Source organism: Mandrillus leucophaeus, unplaced genomic scaffold (genome assembly GCF_000951045.1).
Source record: "Mandrillus leucophaeus isolate KB7577 unplaced genomic scaffold, Mleu.le_1.0 Scaffold160, whole genome shotgun sequence".
Classification (NCBI taxonomy): domain Eukaryota; kingdom Metazoa; phylum Chordata; class Mammalia; order Primates; family Cercopithecidae; genus Mandrillus; species Mandrillus leucophaeus.
Genome location: NW_012101588.1, coordinates 3,616,462 through 3,630,174, shown reverse-complemented (window position 1 = coordinate 3,630,174; position 13,713 = coordinate 3,616,462). Strand labels below are relative to the sequence as shown.

The window sequence follows — 13,713 nt, the reverse complement described above, 5'->3', positions numbered from 1 at the left end:
GCCAGTGTCCTTTTCTTATGTTGCTAGGACTGTCCCTCCTATTTTCTACACTGATCCAAGTCCGCTCCTCTCCAGTCTGGGAAGCACCCTAGATCACCTCCCTGATCTGGGGAGGTTTTGCCCGGGGGCACCCTTTACTCCCAGCTGCTATAGGACTGCCTGTGTAGTGACTTCACCAGGAAATATGGCTTTGGCTCTCTCGGTTTCTATCTCATCTCCATGTAACAACTGCCTCCCCATCTCAAGGGCAGGCAGGACATTTCTCTTGGCCACACTCCTTCTTCCTGTGCCTTAGCTAAAGCTCAGCCCCCACACCCTCCCGACATCCAACAGCTCCGCTAAGAGTGTCTTAGCTTATTTTCTGAGTAAGCCCCACTTACAACAGTCCCCAAACTAGTAAAAGGAAAGGACCTAAGAGTGCTTGGAGCTTCTCTAATCAGATGCTTATGTTGAAGACTTGTGAGTCACTCTGACAGCTCATTACTCTGCAACAATTCTGTGCCTTCTGCTGAGGTGGCACCACTATCACTCTGTCTTTATCCTGCTGCTCCTAGACACAGGCATTACCCTCCTCCCAGATGAGCATGCATGCCCTTCCCTATGTCCACATCTAAATGTTTACAGAGCCCTTCAGTGTTCCTTAGCACAATGCAAATATACCTGCCACCAGCTCCAAGGTCTCCTACAAATGTGTTTCCTTTATGCACCAACCAGCCACAGGGGAATATCCTCAGATTCTCTGACATTTGTTTTAAGAGCATTAGGTTTAAACAGGCATGTTGCCTCATTTCTTAGGCTCTTCTTGTTCTTTTAAATCCCCAGCTACTATAGTATTTTGCTATTAATTGATATTTACATGACCAGTGACATTATTTGGATGGTAGTTACATTATTAAGGCAAAATTACTTTCCCTGATTCTGATAAACATAGCTTAGTAAACATTTCAGTGTTTTTAATTCACCTCATTTGTTTATCTTATAATATAACCTGTGCTGATGAGCACTGGGTGTATAAAACTAAAGCCTCAATCATTCTTACCACAAAGACTTTTAGGTCATTGATAGCTAACCAAGGGCTGTTTACAAGCTTCTTAATAGGGAGTGATTGGCTCTGACCTTGCCATGTGAGTTTATGAAGGCCAGGAAGGAAATGGGAACAAAAGAAAACTAATATTTAATGGGGGCTTATATATCCTAGAATTTTGACATAAATTTCAATCCACAGAACATCTGTATGAGACAGATACTATCACCCCATTTTATAGATGGACAAGCAGAGACCCAGAGAGTAAAGTACTCAGCTTTCAGTAACCAAGTGGCAGAGGCAGAGTAAGACCCAGGCCTCCCGACTCCTGACTTGGTGCACTTTGTGGTATAGCCCGTGAATGCGGAATCAAGCAGATAGCTGTGCAGTGTGGAGACAGTCTATAAGACAGTTCGGACTCTTCCTTTGCCCTTCTGATTGCTGTCATTTATGAGAGTATATTGTAGTTCTGTCTTTCCGAGTATTAAGAGCTTCATAGAACTTCCAGTGAATACTGAAGGTGATTTGAATCACCTTTAATCACTCACCAATGCCCTCAGTTCCTCCCCAGTCTCCTCTCAAAGGGTTGGGACTTAGAGGAAATTCAAAACATGCTGCACAATTGCCAAGCTTAGCAAAACTGACAAGGTAGGCCACGATATCATGCAGAGGAGCTATCAGCTGTAGAGTTCGCTTTAAGGCTTTAAAAGCTGCCTGTGGATAAAATCAATACAAGGAAATACATTTTAGGACATTTCTAAGAGGCATATAAAAACATATGAACACTGAATGGGGACGATATCTTTAAACAAGAATATTTCAATAAACATTGGCACAGTATATACAGGATAATATCAGAAAAGGAACAATAAACCTATTCATGAACCACAGTTACATGCCCTTGGACAACGGAGCACCTGTGAGGGGTTAAAGCAACGTGTTTCTTTGTTTAAAGTCACTGAAGGCCATGAACACATCAAAATGTTTGTATGGCCATCAATGAATTACAAGGGTCACAAATCAATTCATAGAAGGGACTCATATTCAGACAACATTATCTTGAGGGAATACCTGTAAGCAAGGTATAGATATTTATCAACATTGTTTAAACCAACACATGACTGAAAATTAAGCCGTGGATCTTATATATCAATGTCCAAGTGCAGGAAAAGTGAAAAATTATTATCTAACTGCAGAAGGTAGTATTTCCATATTTTTAAAAATAAAAATCTGAAACTTCTTCAATGAAAGCAGGGGTAAGAAACCAAGTTTGCTAAACAGGATTTCACTTACAAAGAAAAATCAGAATATTCCCCAAATGCCATTTTCAACATTGCAATTTATTTCTTTAGCAAATACTTATGTTTTATGTGTTTCTATGTTTTCTTTTTTAAAAAATTGTTACCAACATTGGCCTTGATCAGTAAGTGAGGTACACAGAGCACCCCTCAGAAAACACTAACCCTGAGTTACAAGGTGTGATCTCAACCTCTCATTCGCTTCAGAGCATCCGTGGGGTTTTTTGGAAGGGTTGGAAGGAAACTGAAGATTAATAAGAAATGTCAGAGGCTTGAATTAGGGTTCATTAGTGACCAGTGAGAGAGATAAATCATAGCATAGTGAGGCCCAAGACAAATTATGATAAAGCAGAAAAGGCTTCTGTGAAAAAGATTTCTGTAGTTAGATGTCTGAATAAAACAAGGCATGTTCTCTGGAATTGATACATTTAACTGTGAGACAAAACCCAGCCAGTTTCCATTCTGGCACACATACAAAAAAATACAAACCTTTTCTGGCAGAGTTTTGAACATAATCAGCACTTCAGAAGAATGGGGTATGAACCATAAATTGAGGAAGACTTTTCCATCCGCTGACAGCAAACATCGTGGCCGGGGCTGAAATCTGCAAGTGTTAGAAAAAAGGATCCATAGCACGCATTTCCCTCTAAACAAGAGGCGTCATGAATGACCCTGTCGAATCACCACCCTCTGTCACACAGGCCTGTCACCACAGGCCCAGCATCCACACCCCAGGGCAGCAGCCCTTTTCATGTCGCTCCCAGGTGGCCAGTTCATAAATAACTCAACAGGAAGAAGAGCAGTTAGGCTGATTTTAGCCAGAGCTGCGTGGGGGAAGGAGTGGGGATGGAGGGAGGAAAAGGCGTGGTGAGAAAAGACAGGAAGACCATGAATTAGATGGCCAGCACCACACTAGGTGGTACATATTTTATGTCACTTAATTCATCTGGCAACCTCAGGATGGATCTATTTTTGTTCCTCTTTCACAGCTGAGGAAATTGATGCCCTGAGAAGTTATGGAGATCTACCCAGCTCCTAAAAGATGAAGTTAGAATTCAAATGCACATCTCTTTGGGAGGCCGAGGAGGTGGATCATGAGGTCAGGAGATCGAGACCATCCTGACTAACATGGTGAAACCCCATCTCTACTAAAAATACAAAAAATTAGCCAGGCACAGCGGCGGGCACCTGTAGTCCCAGCTACTTGGGAGGCTGAGGCAGGAGAACAGCATGAACCTGAACCTGGGAGGTGGAGCTTGTAGTGAGCAGAGATCGCACCACTGCACTCCGGCCTGGGCGACAGAGTGAGACTCCGTCTCAGAAAAAAAGAGAGAATTCAAATGCACATCTATCTGTCCAGCCGTAGAATCTGGGCTCCAAAACCAGGCTCTGTTTCTCTTGCCTTGCCACCACATTTCTTGCCAGGTTCTCCAGCTTCTGGTGTTCTTTTCCTCCTTTCTCCTCCTCCTCCAAATACCTTATTATTTCTTAATAAGGTTAGTCATCTCTTCGTTTAGTCGGCTCTTTGTTGTAGGTTTATATATAAACGTATTGTCCATATATGTCTGGTTTAAGGATTCACACAAGCCCAGGTACCCACCACCTGGCCTGAGAAAAGGAATGTTGAAGCCTGATATGCACTTCCCTGGTGGCCCCCAGATGAACCTCCATCCTGAATTTTACATCAATCAATGCCTTGTTTTTTCTGATGGAAAATCCTTGGTGCATCCGTGCTGCTGCAAGTGACTGATTTGTGGGTTATTAGGTTGATTCCATATCTTGGTTGTTGTGAATAGTGCTACAATAAACATAAGTCTCAGGATTTTAATCAGTTAATTCTCAGCTCAGGAATAAAGTATGGTCTTAGTTTGGAGAATTGCCTGTCTTTTAGCAACCACAAAGTCAAACAATTCCTGTCCTGAAACAGACCAAAGCCAGCGTAATCCAGTCTCATCTCTATTATTCAGTTCACCGTGCTCATTCCTGCCTAGAGGTAACAATGAATATCAAAACTAAAAAGTTGCAGGGTCTGCATCTCCTTCCTTAGCCTCTGAGAAGCACATGTGTCCTTGGAGCCACTGGGCCCTCTACCAAGTGCTATCCTTTACTTCTTACCTGTTATTTCCTGCCATTTCCAGTCCTTCCTGCAGTGAGCAGCCATCGTCTGAGAAGAGCAGAGATGACTGCAGAAAGCTTTAGGTGCTCAGTACATGAAGCATAGCCTGGTTCTCAGCCCCACAAGGAGACTTGCCCTGCCCCTTGTGGATGGCCTGCCAATTATCTGGCCTGGCAGTTCCCCAACCTGTTCAACACTGTCCCCTTTCATTCCCCTTCAGCTGACCACTTCTGGGCCACACCCAAGACTTTATTATCTTCTGAAACTGTATCACCTCCAAAGTCTTAACTTTCCCAGTCCCATATTTTATTCCTACAGTTTTCTGGGTCATCCACTCTCACTAAACTTCCCTTCCTTTATTCCAAAATAGGTTCCTTGACATCATCCAGTCCTCTGGTCTCCCTTTCCATCTGTCAGCTCCTTTCTGACCTCACTCCCTTCCCTACCCAGACTGGATCTCACAGTCAAGCACACGAAGCACTCTCTCCCCAGCACCTTCAATTCTCTGCTGCTTTATACTCACACTCCATCTACCTAGCAAAGCCCCAGTTCTGGGTCCTTCCAACTGCTCAGCTTGCTGTTTCTGATGGCATGCCGCTGAGCACAGCTGGAGGAAATCACACTGCTAATTATACTGATGGAAATGGTTTCCAGCCTGAGCTATGTCACCCTGGAGCAATCCTTTTCCTTTCCTTTTCCTTTCCTTTCCTTTGATCAGCTCTAGTGCCCATTTTCTTGTTTCATGATTCCAAGCCTTCTTTAAGGCCCCCATACCAAATTCCTGCCAGCAGATGATGACACGGTCTGCTATTTCATGATCAAATTAAAGGCCACTGCTGGAACTCCCTCCCCTTCCTGACGGCCTATTTCCCCAACCCTCACCCCTAATACACATACACCCTCCCTTTCAACCAGTGTCAAAGTCAGAGGTGCACACCTGGGATACAAAATGAAGACATCCTCTGCCCTCCATGCTCTTACCTTCCAGAGGCAGCTGGGAACCATGACACTGTGGTAGCAGCATGGCTGATGGAAGTGTACCATAGTGCAGAGGATGCCCAACAAGAAGCACCTGAGCCTTGTTAAGAGGCTGGTGGACACAGCTGAGGCCTCTGAGCTGTGATTTCTCATCTCCTTCCACATCTCTTTGTCCTAATGACATCATCATCTTTTCCCCTCCATTAAAAAAATTGTGGTAAAATATACATAACACAAAATTTACCATTTTAGCCTTTGTTTGTTTGTTTGTTTTTTCAGAGCAGGAGTGGAAGTTTATTTAAAAGACTTTAGAATTCTTTTGTAGTTCATGAGCCTGACAATTGGGTGTTCACGCAGGTGTGTGAGATGTGCTACTCTCGAACCTTGGTACAACGTCATCACACTACCTGTCTGACCTCAAACTGCTACTGGGTGAACTCCAAGAAAGGTAAAATCTGTAGCTCAGGACACGTGGAATTTCTGTGCCGCTTATGTGTTGGGGGGAGAAACACCCAAATTCTCCCAATACATTGCAAGTCTCCTAGGACAGGCACGCATTTGATGGCCTTGAAGAAGTGTTCGTTGTATTTGCTGAACCTCCTGAGAGGCCAGGCACGCCACCAATACATTTCAGATTAGTTGGGCAACGGGGCCAACCACGTGCTCCCCACGCCGCCTGCGCTCCAGGGGCACTCACACAGGCTCCCCTAGAATTTCTCCAGGAAGCCGTTGGGTAGGGCAGAGGTGGCAGCTCCGCCGGCAGCTGCTGCTTCACCCGCTGTGCCGAGTGAGAGCGCCGCCTGTGCTTCCCGGAAACAGGCTTCAGCTCCTCTAAGGCCGTGGCGCAGCTGGACTCCGAGACTGAGTCGCCGCCCAGGAAGCGGGACTGGGCAACAAGACTGGGGTGTGGCCGGGGTCAGAGCCGAAACCGGGGTCCGAGTCAGAGGGGAAGCCGGGGCCAGGCTCCAAGAGGCCGCAGGGGTCCCAGACAGAGCGTAGCTTGACGCCACAAGGTTCGGGGCCGGGGAGGTCCCGGAGTCGGATCAGGAACCAGAATTGCTGCCGGGCGGGGCTTCAGGGCAGCCCTCGGAGCGGCGACCGTCGATGGGGCAGGGGCAGGGGCCGTAGCCATCCCCGGCGTTGGAGGGGACGACGCTCCTCTGCCACAGGTGGAAACCCCGGGGATCCGGTCTGCAGGCGCCACTGCCACACTGACTGCCTGGAGGCACCGCTCTTCTTCCAGTGGCCAGGGTGGCAGGTGGACGCGCACCACTGGATCGTCCTGCTGGCGCCCATGATGCTGATGGCCGCGCTGGGCACCGGCTTCCTTCACCTGCCCAAGGACGAAGAGGAAGATCTGGAGGAGCAGTGCACCGGTGGGGAGCCGGGCCAAGGCGGAGAGACGCTTTGTGCAGGGGCTGTTTCACCACCAACAATTCCTACCACCTCTCCGCCTCCAGGAGGCGCACCCAGGCCAGTTTCACCTGGATTCTGGTGGGCTCCCACAGCAACCCACTGCCGGAACCGGACATCTTTGCGAAGTCAGTAAATTGGACAGCGCGGTGCAGGATCTACGTGTGACACAGGGAAACGGAAGCCAGAGCCAGTTCGAGTAGGTGTGCGTGAGGTACAAGAGGCTCTGTGTGTCCCCCAACCCGTTCCTGGATGCCTGGCAAGTGGACAAAACATTCGACCTGAGTTACAACCACTATGTCTGATCGGCTTCTTTGGAGGACACATCTTGAAATGTAACTGGCCTAGGTAATGGGCTGCTGAACTGCCTGAAGAGCACCCTGAGGAAAACATGCAGAGCAAGAGTGGCTCAACCCATTTCCTCAACCAATTTAGCAACATTAAGAACACTCTGGCCTTGAAGAAAATTGAGGTATCTGGTAGTTCAGGTTTACAGGGAGGTCAGGAGAAAGTGGGAGGGATGAGGAAGACTTGCTCTGAGAACCCAAACAAAAGCACTGCAGGATTACTTGACGGGGTCCTTGCCTCACAGCTGGGTTTGCTCTACTTAATCCGACTCTCTTTTTAATTTCTTTCTTTTCTTTTCTTTTTTTTTTTTTTTTTTAAGGCAAATTTTGCTCTGTCACCCAGGCTGCAGTGCAGTGGCATGATTTCGGCAGCTGGGATTACAGGTGCCCACAACCATGCCCAGCTAATTTTGTATTTTTAGTAGAGACAGAGTTTCACCATGTTGACCAGGCTGGTCTCGAACTCCTGACCTCAGGTGATCCACCTGCCTTGGCCTCCCAACGTGTTGAGATTACAGGCATGAGTCACCACACCTGGCCAATCGAACTTCCTTAAATTAACACTATTGGGGCCGGGCATGGTACCTCACACCTGTAGTCCCAGCACCTTGGGAGGCCGAGGCAGGTGCATCATCTGAGGTCAGGAGTTCGAGACCAGCCTGGCTAACATGGTGAAACCCTGTTTCTACTAAAAATTAAAAAAAAAATTAGCCAGGCATGGTGGTGCATGCCTGTAATCTCAGCTATTCCGGAGGCTGAGGCAGAAGAATTGCTTGAACCCAGGAGGTATATGTTGCAGTGAGCCGAGATCGCACCATTGCACTCCAGCTTGGGAACAAGAGCAAAACTACATCTCAAAGTAAAGAAAGAAAGAAAGAAAGAAAACACCAACGGATGCCGGAAATCGTGAACCCTTGGTAACATTCAAGTCGATAACACAAATCTTGTGTCTACCACATGAGGCTGTTCAGTATAAATATTGATGTTCATGTTTGATTTGGAGGGTTGGTTTCCAACCAAATTACAGTACTTTGAAATTCTACTTTTAGTTGAAGTTTTCACTGGTTTTGAGAAGTTCCCAAAACTTGCTTGTAGCTCACTGAGTGTATTTTTTGTGGCAGGTGGTCCACTTTGCATTGCTTTCCAGACAACTGGAATTTGAGGCAACTTTTATGACAATGATCCCTTTGTTTCACTTGGCATACGTTCTAATCATACTGTTGGCTAATCATATTATTGTTGCTGCAAGTTCTGGATCGAAAGTATCATCTGTGAGCCTCAAGAGGAGGCTGAACTGGCCCACCCCACTCTCGCCAATGATGAGGATCTTCAGGGTGGTCTGCACGTCCTCGTCCATCCTGACCCTGCTCGGCTCCGAGCCCAGCTGGCCACCCCAGGGCCCACCTCTCAGTCATTTAGCCATTTTTAAGTGTATAGTTCCATGGAACTGAGTGCATTCACAGTGTTGTGCAACTATCACTACCATCCATCTGCAGAACTTTTTTCGTCTTCTAAAACTGAAAGTCTGTGTCCATTAACAATAAGGGCACTGCTGTCTTCTCATTCACCCAAGCCAGAGATTCTGAGTGACATCTTAGATTCCTCCGTCTCCCTCAGCTTCATATTATATCCGCCATCTGGCCTAGCTGATTTCACCTTCTAAACATCTCTTGTCTCTACAATTTTAGTAGCTTCCTACATAATGTCACTGACAATCATCTTGCTCCACTTTTCCCAATGACCTGGAGGACAAACACAGACTTCTGGCTCTTTCCTCACCCCTCAATACATTCTACTTCCCACTGCTGCCCTCACAAACTCTGGATATGAGTCCCACACAAGTCCACATGCTGCCTCATACCTCTGTTCCTTTGTACATGCGATTGTCCCAGCTTGAGCTGAATTTCTTTTCCCTGTCTCCCTGGAGCACTAGTTGTCATTCAAGACCCAGGTTAAGCATCCCTTCTTCCCTGGAGCCTTTTTTGCTCCCCATTCCCATCAACCCAATCCTTCAGATAATACTATTTCTTGGTGGGTGCTTTCATTAAACATTTATTTTACTTTATTCTTTATCACAGTCTACTGTAATTACCTATTTCCCGTTGCTGGGGAAGGACCAGCACTTGATACCAAGGCTGCCATATACTGTTGTTCAGGTTGTACCCTGAGGCAACAAGCGATGGCCAAGATCCAACCTGTACTTTACTTACTAGATGCTTTTCCCTGGTATGAGACTACAGCTGCCCAGATGAAGGGGTGCTGCCTTCTAATTTGCACAAAGTAGCTATATGGGATGACAGTGGCTCTACTTGTCACAAAGTAAGGGCTCAATTAATGTTAGCATGCTCTCTCTGTTCATCAGCAAATGCAGCTGCTCCTGGAGTGGACTGGACTGTCATCCTAGGCTCCAGACTCCAGTCTCCTCTAGGGCCATGAAGGGAATGGAACCCTCAAGGGACTTCCTGCTTAGGAAGAGGGCTCCCCTTGGCTCCTCCTCTACCAGGACAGGGGTGTCTTTGCTAAACCAAACACAGTACATTACGGCCTTTGCAGAATTAAGTAGGGCTCTTCTAGTCAAGGATGGCAAACCCATAGCATGGAAATTACCTTTCTGCCTTTCCTTGAGCATGGCAGACATTGCCAATCAATTACAATTACTCTCACAAACTTGAGATGCCTCAGAATCCTTAGCAGGGCCATTAATGCATTGTTTGAACTGACATTTAGAATAAACCTTATTTCTTATCCTCATTCTAACTCAACCCCTTATTTTATGAATCAGATGAGGACCTCTTTCCTCTATGGTCCTCACTCCTCAACTCTGTCCCTTCATCTCTAGTTAACTCTGGCTTGGGAAGATTCCTATTTGTCATGTCCTCAGCAGTCTTAAAAATGGTCCCTTTCCATAAAGTATTTCTTCAGCAGTCCTATTCCTTGGAATCATGCTCTAGATAACTTACCACCAAGAATCATAACATGTTTAACTTCAGAGAGCTGCTTCTTCAGTTTCCTCAGTCATCAGATGAAGAGATTGAGGCCCAGAAATTGAAGACAAGTGATTTGCCCAAGACCTCAGGGCAACATATGACTGAGCTGGACAAAGTCCAAATATTCTGACTCCCAGGCCATGTCTCTCTCCACCACATCCTCTTGTGGCTGATATTTAATTTTCATTAGTCGTTGCTCAGTGCATGGAACCACTGACTTTGGAGTTAGAAGAGTCTTATACAGTACTTTTCCAAACTTTCACATAAGACAGAATTTCCTTTCTCTACACTCCCTTTTACATGAGTGTATTAAAAGGGTTATGTTAACATCTAGAGAGTTTAGGAAGCAGGAGATGGGTGTAGGAGAGAAACACTGAGCCTATATCAGTTGCAGCTCATCTGCTGGCTGACTGTGTGACTCAGGCTCTGAGTGGGCACTCACTTTGCTCATACTTTACTGGCCCAAGACCCTACCCTGAAGTTATCACACATTAACTGACAAGATGATTGAGGGGTCTAGGCTTCACTGTTTCCCTTAATCTTTAGAAAACACACAGCATCTACAAGAAATAATAAAGGAATAGGGCAAGACCTGTAAGTTAGATTTTTCCCTCCTCTCCATATCCGGATCAACTTACTTGGTTGCTGCAAATGAAACAGATCAGAAATAAAAATGGACTCCCTGAATACATTTTATCCAAAACACAAATGTTGGCAAGTTCATAGTTAGACTTCTGGAAACTATTTTTAATTTTAAAAACTTATTTATTGAATTTTTTAGAGATGGTGTCTCCTATGTTGCCCAGGCTAGACTGCAGTCACAATTCACAGGCATGATCATAGTGCGGTACAGCCCTGAATTTCTGGGCTCAACTGATCCTCCCACCTCAGCCTCCCAACTAGGTGGGACCACAGGAATGCGCTCCAGCGCCTGGCTAAACTATTTTTAAAGTTCAATCTGAACTGTAGACTGGGCTAATAAATAGTTAACTTGGCTAGAGGATGGGTGACAAAATGGCACTAAGAAGTCTTAGAGGATTCTCCTGTGATGAGAGGATACACTGTGGCCTCACTGGGCAACAGGTGTCCAGTCAAGCCCTTCAGCAAAATAGTCTACTGAAGTACCTTTGCCTCCACTCTTCTCTCAGATGCGTTTTTCCATTCGGCAAATACTGACATCTACCCAAGTGAAAGCATGGCTGAGCTCATGAAACCAAACACTGGTATCCATAAACTTGGCATCTCATAAGTATCAAGGTGGGACTGGCCACTATTTTGGTAGTTAGCCATCAGTCAGTCAAGGGCGTAAGGACTTCTTGCATTCTCTAACCTGTTCTATCAGCCCCATTTTCCTGGTGAACTCCAACTTTCCTATCACTTTGTCTTTGAATTCCTCTCTGTAACCCTGGGGTAGAATAAAACACTGCCTCTTTTGTGTCCTCACAGACCTCTTCGCATACCTCTCACATGTTATTCTTGAAGTTACGTGTTTGTTTATAGAGCTTTCCCCCACTAGACTGAATTTATTTCCAGAGTCAATGACTTATTTACCTTTGTAAATCTAGCACACAGCAAAGTGCCTAATGCTAAGTAGGTATTGATGGTTGAGTAAAACCTGCATGAATGAATGAGGGAAAGTGGTCTGATACAAATGATCTTTCAATTCCCTTCCATCTATCCAGTTTATGATCGTATGTCTTAAGTATTACTGTTACTCAAGTTCCATGCTACAAGGGGAAGAGTGAGGAATGAGGTAAGCTCACCCTACAGGGTGTTTTTGCTTCTGTTTGGAGGTTACATAACCATATAGCAGCTCCTTTTTTTTTTTTTTTAAGAAAGTGTGGTTACTGACTGCACAGATATGCTAACTCCTCCATCCAGGTAGGTGAACTCTAGGTAGGCTGAGTTAAGAAAATTTGGAAAACTGGATAATGCATGGTATGTATGGAAGCAGCTCTGCTCTTATCACTTAATATCACTAATATAATGTGTGTGTATATATATACACACAGTATAAACAGAAGGACACTGATTTATCCAAGGCACTGGTATATCATTTTTTTCTGAATATTTCTTCTACTCCATTGAGCAGAATATTTGAAGCCAGGACAGCTCAAGATCAAGTTTACTTATTTGTTTGATTATTTTAGATGCTGGCTATGTAAAGGGTTGTGACTGATTAAAAATTTCTGGGCTCCCCAGGGAAAACAAAACTGCATAGATTGAAAAAGCAGTCAAACAGCCCATAAACAAGGAACCCCTTCTGGGTTCAAATACAAAGATACTCTTATTCTTGGAGTATTAACTCTTCCTTTTACCCTTTTGTACAAGAAGATCAAGGTCAAGTGCAGTAAAGGGAGGAAAGGTTTAATATTAAACTTAACATGCCTCTCGCCAGGGAGAAGTAGGGCCAGGGAAGGAGAGTAATAAACACTGAAGGAAATTACGCACCTGGGGTCAGCCTTGAGGCCCTCCTTGGAGTCTCTCAACCCCTTCTTCTCTTGTGGTTGCCCTACCATGAAAAAGGTGTCCCTGATGGTAGGAAAATCTTCCAGAAGATTTCTCAGGCTATTGCAGTATGCCATGATCTGACCCCGAAGAGCATAGTGAGACATGCGGTGGTTAAACCTGAAAGTCAGAAGACAGGATGTCCAGAAGGAGAATCCAAATTCTTCCACCTCTCACAGAAGCTCCAGGATCTACATCCCTGGAGGACTTTTCAAAGAGAAAGAGTACTTCTATCAAGAAGAAATTTCCATTTGGGTCAGGTGGCTATGGCCTGAAGGCAGAGGCATGAACCCCTTCATAACGACCCCTATCCTTCACTTCCGATGCTTTTATGCATGTCAAAGGACAGTTTAACTTGATTTTACCCAATAAAACTGCTAGTTATTACATTCAGAGTCAGAGAAATCAGCATGTGTTATTCACATGTACTATACTTACTTCTGACAATATTCAACTATAACATCTCTCTTGACTTTTCCAATTTCATCCTGTGATAAAGGAGAATGATATTTTTAGTAGACAGTTGGCTATAAGAACTCCCCACCCTAGTACATGTGTACAAACTTAAAGCAAATTTCAAGCAGGAAAAGGCTACAGAGCTGAGACATTCTAGGTTAAGCTTGTTGGGAGGCACTCCTCTGTGTCTCTCTCCCGCTCCTACCCATCTTGCTGAGTATGCCAAGGATGCAAGGCTCTGATCACACTTTACCTCACAACCATTTCTCAGGGTTGTGTTTGCAGAGAGCAGTCTCGAGCGATAAGGTAACGTCTCCCTCCAGGAAAAAGAGCAGGCTTATTATAAAAGCGGTAGGTTCCCCAAGCTCACTGATTTTCACTGTGACACAAGCCACTACCTGCATGTAGGCTCCTCCACACTGTCCCCGTGGGACTGACACAAACATGAAGATCATATTGCCTACTCTGCTGTGCATAATAAAATTCTTTGTCTCTGACAAAAGAGTCTTGTGTGCCTTCTGTCAGCATCCATGGAACAGTAACAGGTTAACTTATTAGCCAGTAAGTAGTCCCCAGACCCTGACAA

The 13,713-nt window shown here is 45.2% G+C and overlaps 1 protein-coding gene across 1 annotated transcript in view; it reads right to left on the bottom strand.

Moving 5' to 3' along the window:
* LOC105536560 (coiled-coil domain-containing protein 162-like) overlaps positions 1-2,957 on the bottom strand; it is a 23,155-nt gene extending 20,198 nt beyond the window's left edge. Inside the window, exons 1-2 of the mRNA XM_011975954.1 lie at positions 2,812-2,957; positions 1,573-1,738 (exon numbers count right to left, since the gene is read on the bottom strand). Coding sequence (XP_011831344.1) covers positions 1,573-1,738; positions 2,812-2,835 — 190 coding nt within the window. The 5' untranslated portion in view covers positions 2,836-2,957. The remainder of the gene's footprint in view (positions 1-1,572; positions 1,739-2,811) is intronic.
* Positions 2,958-13,713: the final 10,756 nt, after the last annotated feature.